Source organism: Camelina sativa, chromosome 17 (genome assembly GCF_030686135.1).
Source record: "Camelina sativa cultivar CO46 ecotype springtype chromosome 17, ASM3068613v1".
Taxonomy (NCBI): Eukaryota; Viridiplantae; Streptophyta; class Magnoliopsida; order Brassicales; family Brassicaceae; genus Camelina; species Camelina sativa.
Genome location: NC_141896.1, coordinates 30,671,815 through 30,681,810, shown reverse-complemented (window position 1 = coordinate 30,681,810; position 9,996 = coordinate 30,671,815). Strand labels below are relative to the sequence as shown.

The following is a 9,996-nucleotide window of genomic DNA, read 5'->3' as shown; positions in this document are numbered from 1 at the left end:
TGATACTCTAAATCAACAGCTCTAGAGGCATTCACCAGCCCCACATCCTTCTCCTGAGCCAAACGCACCCTGCTCAGAAAATCTACTCTATCAGTAGCCTCCAAACCCAACGGCTCCTGAGAAATAGCACACAACCTCAATGCACTAATCTCTCCTACCAAAGTCTCCATATTCTGCTCCCGAGCCGAATCCACCCGCTTCCGATTCAGAGCATCATCAACCAAGTAGCAGAATATGGCTCTCCTTAAACCAAACCATCCTAACCAAATAGAAGGACGATGTATGGATTACTATTATTCATAATAATCCATACGTCGTCCTTCTATTTCGTAATAATAATAATAATAATAATAATAATAATAATGATGATAATAATAATAATAATAATAATAATAATAATAATAATAATAATAATAATAATAATAATAATAATAATAATAATAATAATAATAATAATAATAATAATAATAATAATAATAATAATAATAATAATAATAATAGTAAATATTATAAACTAGTGGTCTCATACCCACTAGCCACCTAAGCACAACGAAACCAAACAGCGGAAAGTACTCAATTCCAATATCCAATAAATATCTAATAATCCAATAATAAATAACCAATATTAAATCATAATAATTATCCAAATAACCAAACCTCAGGAAACATAGAGCCAACAACCTAGCAATGTTCTAATGACTCAACTCTAGCAACCTAGCAATGCCAGACAACAATCAATCGAGTCCCCAGAACATCCTCCTCTTCATTGCCTTTACCTGCACCACAAACACAAATTGGGATGCATGAGTATTTGATAAACACTCAGTGAGGAAATTCTCCCATCTACTGGACTATACACACAAGCAACTGAGATATCAATGTCCAAAAACAATCAACAAACAAAGCAAACAAACCATAAAACAAACATCATCTCGCTGGAAGGGAGTTGTTGACCGACACCAGCCTAGTGTCGACCGACACTGGCTTTTGGTGTCGACCGACACTACCCCACAATGTCGACCGATGCTGCTCACTAGTGTCGACCGACACCCTCCTGGTGTCGATCGACACTGACTCTGCAATCGCGAACCGCTCGAAGCTGAGAGTCGAATCACGCTTCCCATCATCTCCAATCCGTCCAATACTCAATCTCAAAGCCATATGAATCCGTAGGAACCCTATAAATAAAAAGCAAAAAAACACCACAAACAACACCAAACAAGCAAGACAAAGGAATTCCCAGGCTTAGATCAGCCATGGTCATACACTCACCTTTTTGCAGGAAGTTTCTGACCAACCATGACGAATCCAAACTTCTTAGCAAGCTTCTAACACGTCTCAAGCCTTGGATCTTCATTCCCACAGAAAGATCTCACCAAATTAGCCTTAAAATCTTACAAAACCGCAAGAAAAATGTTTCTCTCCTTTTCTCTCTGTCACAAACGGCGTAACAATAAAAAAACACGACCTAGGTCGTTTTTCCACTTAAATATCACGGTTTAATGGTTTTTCTTAAATGAAATCGATCAAAATCGACAATTAAAACAATCTGGTCGATCCAGAAATTAAATGTGTCGATCTACACTACCCATAGTGTCGATCAACACCCCTCTCTAAAATGCATAGTTTTAGTTCGCGGATGTTACCAGGAAAAATGTTCTATTTTCTAAATTGGCTTTGGTGGTCCGGTCTAGTTTCTTCGTATTATATATATTTCTAGTGAAAAACTCAAACTTCTTTATTCATGGGAAAAACAATTACAAGCGCTTTCAAACTTCATAATTCACGTATGCGAGATAAGAATCCTCTTACAGTTTTTAAGAATTGCAAGGATGGCGACAAATACTACTAGGTAAACAATCTCATTGGGGAGAATGGTACAAATCCATATTATCACAATCGAAATTAAATAAAATGCTAAACATTTCAAGTTCAGAGGCACATATCGAATGCAAGTGAAAGTAACAAAAGCCATACATAACCTGCAAATGAACAAGACAAAAGTTCTTAGAGAGGTGAATTTTGTTTATGGAACATAATTGTTAAGTTCCGTTGGATGCAAACCAGAAATGTTGAGTATAGTCATATAGAGATGATGAGCTTCTATAACATATCCAAATTAGTGGAAAAATCCAACCAACGAACAAAAATTCAAGCATGTTCTTCAAAAGGACCATGATTTCCTCGTCGATTCTGCAAGCCATTAAAGCTATTACTTTTTATGATGCACAAAAATGTGACAGTTTGACATGTTTTAGACAAATTATGAAACTATATATAATATACAAATTTAATAAAAAAGGTTCTCATGCTAATTAATAAACAGGACCGAAAATATAAAACAAATTTTTTAATGAAAAAATTAACATCTTTTAAATATACTCTTTGTGAAACTGGATGGAGTATATCTTCGCTTCTAATGCTTGGAAAAAAAAAAAAAAAAAAAAAAAAAAAAAAAAAAAAGAGAAAATAAATACAGTATATACCTTGGGCAGAGACGATTTACAATTTGATGAAGGAGAATAGCAACACAGCCACATGTGTAACCGATGATCCATACAAGCAATGCTGTTTCTGGATGTTTATCTTTTGCGTTAGTCATGACAAAAATGGCTGCAACAACTTGGACCAAGTTCAGAACTAGCTCGATACACCAAACGCTTGATTCTGTGCATGGGTTACACCGTTCAACATTCTCAGCCTCATGAGGTGATAATGAAGAATCGTCACTGACTGTAATGCCAATGTTGTTCTCATCATCAATTGTTGTGTCCTCGTTCTTGGTCAGCAAAGGGTCCTCCATTGATAACTTTTTTTTGTTTAGTCTATTTCTCGTCGTCAATCCAATAAAATTTACAGCTAAATCCGCATTAGCTATCCTTCGGTACTAAATCATTATTTTAAGACCAACGATACACCAGGACCATTTCTACGTAAATGATAGATGTTATATATCTCATTCACAATGACACAAACCATTGACTTTTTAATTCTTCGGTGCTTATTATTATTCTAAGTTATTGATAGTTGTTTATACGTAGTAATTGATATGTAGTCGCTTCAAATGTTCACCCAGATCTGCTTAGACACACAAGTCATATATGGACCTTTAGTTTAAGACCAACGCTATATCGACGCATTCCTTTGGAGGTAATTATTATTATAAGACCAAGTCATAATTAAAAACAATTTCAAGTAATTTGTCGGACATTTGTAATACTTAACCAGCTGCAAATGGTGATAACAAACTGAAGCAGCTGAAAAAAATGAATAATGATGAGCTAAATAAAAATAAGCTGAACAATCAAAATGAGTTGAATAAATTGAATGAAATGAATAATTTGCAGAGAAATAAATTAGAATGTGTTAGTCAACTGTTACATTTTTCAAAAATAGTAATTATAAACTATGAAATAAAATAAATGCAATTCAAAATAATTAAACAGATTTTCTAAACTCTTATTTGAATTTTCTAGAAAATTAGTCAAACGATTGCCTTGTGACATAAGATATTTTCTTAATCCAAAAGTAATAAAAAATCTTTAAATAAAATTAATTAAAAAAAGATATAACATATTTAAGTTTTCATCTCGCTTGTTTTGGTCATCTCTCTGTTTGATGTTGAACAATTTTCAACCAAAAGGTGTTATTTTTTAGATTAGAAACGTACATTCAGCTCATTCAACTTGGAAGAAAAGTGCAACTATATTAAAATTATTTACTCTTTTACAATAAAACCGAAGCATTGACCTTTCAAAATAGTTGGTGCCAATTATTATCTTTAACCAAACACCAGTTCTAAGTCAATAATTTTAATGTTTTATAATAACCAAATTACTTGGTGGTAGTGCGATAAAAAGTGCGATAAAAAGTTTGATAAAGAGCGAAACCTAATCACTCCGTCCTAACCGTCGGTTGGCCTCACGCCGCCGGCGTGAAATTCCTTTTTCTCCCTCCTCTTTCTTTCTCCCCCCCCCCCCCCCACTCTGAAGAATTGATGGCGAGTCCAGATCCTCCAGATCCAGATCTAGGTCCTACCGGTGAAAAAAATCAAAGTCCTATTTCAGTTCAAGTACAGACTACAACAAGCTCTCCAGATCTAGCTATAGGAATCGAGTTTACCTCTTTTTCCAGTGTCAAAAGGATTGATTCGGATGTTGCTCCAACTCAAGCTAAGGGAATAGAATCTGCTCCAACTCGCACAGGGGTCGATTCATTTGTTCAGTCAGGATTTGCTCCATTACTTAATCCACAGGTTGTGGAGAAAACACCGCCGACAATCGACGATACGCAGCTTCAATGGGTTGAACGTTTCGATCCCACTCTTCGGAACCTAAACAAATCCGCTCATCCTACATTTACAGAAGATGGTACACCACGTGTACGTGCCCCGTCTTCAGTCATCCTCAAAGCTTCGGACACATGGAAGGAGCATATAGTGGCTCACTTCCATGGAAACCCTCCACCAGCTGGTAAAATATTTGTAGATATGAATCCTATTTGGGGGAGTGACGGTCGCATAAGTATTTGTTGCTTACCAAACGGGATAGTGCTTATATACATTCCATCTGAAGCTACTCGGAAATGGGTACTCGAGGTTTGGTGTTGGCAAGCTGGTAACTGCCTCTTCACGGTGACAGCTTGGTCTCCAACAGCAACCCTCATTCCAGTCAAGCTAGTGTCTTTGCTAATATGGGCTATACTCAAGGATGTCCCTCTTCAGCTCTACTCTTTGTCGGGTCTAAGTATGATTGCCTCAGGCATAGGTGAGCCACTACACACGGAGAAACACCAACTTCTGCCTCTAGCTGCTGACACCAGAATTAAGATTGAAATTTTATTCAAGAAGGTTCTTCCATAATCAGTGCTGGTTAAGGATGATGAAGGGAATGAGGTCGGAGTCTAGGTTGAATACCCACGCCTTCCACCAAAGTGTGACTACTGTAGTGAGTTTGGACACCTTTACCACCGTTGTCCTGTGGCTCCAACCATCACTGTCAATAAGACAAAACCCGACTCAATTGAACCATCAATCAACATAACTCGTGGATTGGAAGAATCAGGGCATCAGAGAGGAGCTCCTTCTGTTCCATATGTTCATGTTTCTGATCCCACTGCCAAGGCCACTCATTGGTACTTGGACTCTCCGGCCACTGATCCCACGAGTGAAGGGACAGTGGTCACTCGACGTTCCTGATAACCAAAGAAGATGGATGCTAACTTAAATGGACTGAAGACCAATACTTCTGCATTGGCTACTTGTAATGATGGTAATGCTGTTACTGCAAGTAATTCGTGCAAGGGGGGTTGTACACCAGCCTATGAGGAAGTCCGACAATAGCCACTCGAATGCAGGACAAGAGTCAAAGTTGGGAGTGGAAGGGGGTAGTAAGAATTCAATCTCGGGGACTCAGACTGAAGCTGCTCGGATTGTTAATCCAATCGACACTAAAGCTAGGAAAGTTACCTCCAAACAAGTGAAGACTGGAAAGTATGTAGGAAGCTCTACCAGTGGACGACAACCTACCAAGGGTCGTCCCCATCATCAAGGTTGAAAGCTTTGCTTTCAGCATCTTTTGTCCACCATCAATGATGATGAAGATTTTTTGTTATAATATAAGGGGGCTTAACACAACCTCTAGACAGCATCAACTTAAGAGTTGGATTTTGTCTCAAAGACCTCTTATAGGAGTCATTCTGGAAACTCGGGTCCAGGAAGAGAACGCGGACTCTATTTTAGCAAACAGCTTTCCAGGCTAGAGGTATGCAAACAACTACTCAACTACTGCAGCTAATGGTAGAATTTGGGTTGTGTGGCGTCCTTCATTGAAGGTTTTCATATTCAAAAAGTCATATCAGGTTATTACTTGCAGAGTGTTTGTTCCCTCTACGAATCTTTCTTACACGGTAACGTTTGTTTATGCAAAGAATTGTATGGTTACTAGGCGTGAACTTTGGTCTGAATTAGAGGAGATTCATAATTATGGAAGTCAAGAGAACCAACCTTGGCTGATACTTGGTGATTTCAATCAAATCCTTAGAGCACAAGACCATTACTCCATTCATCCTTATCCTCTACCTTTAGCTGGAATGGAGGAGTTCCAGGACTATATAGACAACTGTGAGCTTTTGAAGATGGCTGGAAGTGGTTCAAGCCATACGTGGTATAACAATCAAGAGGTCAATCCCATAACAAGGAAGCGTGACAGATGTCTTATAAATGAAACTTGGATGAATTCGTTCCCCCACTCCAATGCACTCTTCGATGCTCCCTTTGGCTCTGATCACACTCCTATATTGGTCTCTACGTCTGCTGAGGAACAGAGACGGAAAGTGCCTTTTAAGTTCTATAATTTATTCACCAGTCACCCAGAATATCCGACACTGCTCCATAATGCGTGGAATGGTCAAGAACTCAATGGCACAACGATGTCTATGCTCTGTAAGAAACTCAAGGCGGTTAAATTGGGATGTAAGGAACTAATGCTTCAGTAACATTCAAGCTCGTACTGCAGAAGCTCAAGATGAGCTAATGAGAATCCAGTCTCAAATACTTACCAATCCAACTCAGTTGCTGTTTCAAGAGGAAAAGCAGGTGAAGAAGTAGTGGTTATTCCTATCTTCGGCTGAGGAGTCCTTTTTTAAATAGAAATCAAGGATCATATGGTACACTGAAGGTGACACTAATACCATATTCTTCTACAACTCTGTCAAAGCCCACTAGATCAGAAACAAGATTGTTTCCCTACTCTACGACCAGGGAGAACGGATCTCAGGAATGGATCAACTTAAAGATCTAATTACTGGCTATTATTAGAAGCTTCTTGGTACCGATTCTTCCTCAGTTCAACCGTTGAAAATAGAGGAAATTTGGAATCTAACCCAGTTCAGGTGTAGTATCGAGTTAGCAGCCACTCTCCAAGCGATCCCATCATCAGAAGAGGTAACATCTAGCATGTTCTCTCTCCCGAGAAACAAGGCTCCAGGGCCTGATGGCTTCACAACAGATTTCTTCATCCATGACTGGGTAATAGTGGGACCAAATGTGATAGAAGCACTCAAGGAGTTCTTTACTACTGGGAAGCTCATTAAGCAAGTGAATGCAACGATAATAGCTCTTATACCAAAGACAACAGTCTCTGAGAAGTTGGGTGATTTTAGACCGGTGTCCTGTTGCAACACCACTTACAAGATAATCTCAAGGATTCTAGCAAGGAGATTAAAATTATTTACTAACTTGGCGGTTCAGAGGAATCAGGTAGCGTTCTTAAAAGGGAGATTGCTTTGTGAGAACGTGCTCTTGGCTTCAGAGTTGGTCAATGATTTTCACAAATCAGGGCCAATCTCTAGAGGGTGCCTCCAAATTGAAATATCAAATGCTTTTGATAATGTGGATTGGGATTTCCTTACAAACATCTTAAAAGCCATTGATCTCCCCTCTACTTTCATAAATTGGTTGGTAACTTGCTTCACTACACCCTCCTTTTCAGTAGCACTAAACGGTGAGCTAATAGGTTACTTCCCTGGGGAAAAAGGCTGTGGCAAGGAGACTCTATATCTGCACCTCTGTTTACATTGGTAATGGATATATTATCGAAGCAATTGGATTTGGCCGTATCTCAGGAAAGGATTAAACCTCATCCCCTATGTGTTCAGCCACTGATCACTCATTTGAGCTTTGCGGATGACATCCTCGTCTTTTTTGATGGGTCTGAATCATCTCTGATTGGAATATTGGAAACGTTGTATCAATTCAAGCTTGCCTTGGATCTGGGCATCAATCTTGCTAAGTCGTGCCTCTTTCTCGATGGAGGTGATAGTAGCATTATCAGATCATTGTCCACAAGACTCAACTTAACTCATGGTTCCTTACCTGTTAGATATCTTGGGGTTCCACTTATTACTCAAAAGTTAACTGCATCGGATTATCAACCTTTAATTGACAAAGTAAAGTCAAGAATATGTGGTTGGACTCACCGACATCTCTCGTTTGCTGGAAGGCTTCAACTACTCTAGTCTGTGATAAATAGCACAATCAACTTTTGGACTTCGGTATTCTTACTTCCATCAAAGTTCCTTGAAGAACTGGAGAGAATCTGCTCAGCCTTTTTGTGGAAGGGAGTTGCAGACAGTACTAGAGGAGCTAAGGTCTCATGGGAGGTTGTTTGTACCCCTAAGTCAGCAGGAGGTCTTGGACTCAAGAGGCTGGCAAACTGGAACAAGATTTTTGGGTTGAAGCTGATCTGTCTAATCTTCTCTCAAGCGGGATCGCTTTGGGTGTCTTGAATGAAAAAACACCTTATAAGAGGAAGATGTTTTTGGTCTGCTGATTTCAGGATAACTGGAAGCTGGTTTGGATGAGACTGGTGAAATTGAGGGCATTGGCAAGACCGTTCATCCATACTCACATTGTCTCGGGTGTGGATACTCTCTTCTAGCACGATAACTGGACATGGTTAGGTCCATTGATTGACATTATTGGAGAAAATGGGCATCGTGTCTCTGGTTTTGGGATTCTCGCATCTGTGGCGGAAGCTTCAAATAATGGTGAGTGGATCCTTCCTAGGGGAAGGAATCCTCAGGTTCAACTCCTTCGAACCTGTATCCAGGATAAACCGCCACCTGACTCATCTCTAGGATAGGATGTATTTACTTGAGAACTAACTACGGGCCAATCAAACGGGCTATTCTCCTCCATGCAAACGTGGAAGCATTTGCACCCTGTTGGTCCCGCAGTGCAGATGCATTCACAGGTTTGGTTCAAGGAGCGCATACCAAAAATGGCTTTCATGGTATGGCTGACAATATTGAACTGACTCACAACGAGAGACAGAATGAGAAGCTGGAATATTCAAGTGCCTGATTCTTGTTTGCTATGTCTATCTGGGATAGAATCACGAGATCATCTTCTTTTTTTTCAATGCTCGTACTCCAAGGTTCTATGGTTTGATTTCTTCGCTCATCTATTGCCTCAGTTGCCAAACTCATTCGGTGGATTTCTATATTGGATAAGCGACCTACCACAAATAGGAAGATTAATGTGATATGCAGCCTCCTTTTTCATGTCCTCATTTACTTCTTCTGGGCAGAGAGAAATTCAAGAATCCACTCCACAGAGTTTCGTTCGACAGATAGACTGAAGAAAGAAATCCAGCGCCAAATACGAAGAAAGCTAATTGCTCTTGACAATTTGGCAGGCTCAACCACTTCCCCTCAGGATACTTTTCTCTACTTCTGGTTTGAAAATTTCCAGCCCAACTAATATCTTAAATTGCTGCTGGAGTTGTTTAGCTTGTTTATCTTTTTGAACTGTCATGAGGCTCAAGTATTGTAACCGTTATTACTTAATATACTGATATCTCCCTTAAAAAAAAAAGTTTACTTGGTGGTATATTTGTTTGGGTGAGACGTGACCGAGACTAGGAATCCAAATTTATCCGCTTATCCCGGTCAAAAAAAGGACGACTGCTTTGATTATGCTATGGAGTTTGACTGTAGATGAATTTCAAAAAATTATAAATTATTCCTTCCGTTTATTTTTTTTTTTGTTTCTAGACATAATTTTTTGTTTTATTTTACTAATCGTTATCATTTTCTAATTTACTTTTTTGAAGAAAATTATCTCATTTTCGTAAAGTAAATTCATACCTTTTGTGGTATCACCAATGAAGGTCACATGGTAATATGATTTTCTCAACGATGCAACAGGAGCAGGTCTCCACGCGTCATTGTGTACCAACTCCAACTTTTAAGATTAATTTTAGCTTCCAATCCTCATTTGAGAAACTAATCCGTTTATGCTTTCAAGGATGAAACTTTTATGCATGTTGTGATTCACCATCTCCAAATTTGGAAATGGACCATTCGCTACCATAAGCTTGACGTCCTCATTCATATGTCGTAATCTACAATTCGACAATTCAGTTTTCTTGACACCCTCGATAACAAGAATTGTATCTTCACAGGTTGTCGTCAGGTCATATCTTTACTTTTGTG

At 38.9% G+C, this 9,996-nt stretch overlaps 3 protein-coding genes across 3 annotated transcripts; 2 read left to right on the top strand and 1 right to left on the bottom strand.

Annotated features, from left to right (window-relative positions):
• Positions 1-1,713: 1,713 nt before the first annotated feature.
• LOC104759776 (uncharacterized) lies at positions 1,714-2,914 on the bottom strand. Its single transcript, XM_087494071.1, has 3 exons — positions 2,487-2,914; positions 2,065-2,193; positions 1,714-1,982 (listed from the first exon to the last, which is right to left on the bottom strand). The coding sequence occupies exons 1-3, from the start codon at positions 2,801-2,803 to the stop codon at positions 1,784-1,786; spliced, it is 645 nt and encodes a 214-aa protein (XP_087350197.1). The 5' UTR covers positions 2,804-2,914; the 3' UTR covers positions 1,714-1,783.
• A 2,353-nt stretch (positions 2,915-5,267) lies between these two features.
• LOC147924528 (uncharacterized) lies at positions 5,268-7,582 on the top strand. Its single transcript, XM_087496822.1, has 3 exons — positions 5,268-5,491; positions 5,874-6,459; positions 6,818-7,582. The coding sequence occupies exons 1-3, from the start codon at positions 5,268-5,270 to the stop codon at positions 7,580-7,582; spliced, it is 1,575 nt and encodes a 524-aa protein (XP_087352948.1).
• Positions 7,582-8,863, top strand: LOC147924527 (uncharacterized). The gene is made up of 4 exons (XM_087496821.1): positions 7,582-7,947; positions 8,074-8,208; positions 8,439-8,547; positions 8,754-8,863. Exons 1-4 carry the CDS (start codon positions 7,582-7,584, stop codon positions 8,861-8,863), a joined length of 720 nt encoding a protein of 239 aa, XP_087352947.1.
• The last annotated feature ends 1,133 nt before the right edge of the window (positions 8,864-9,996 follow it).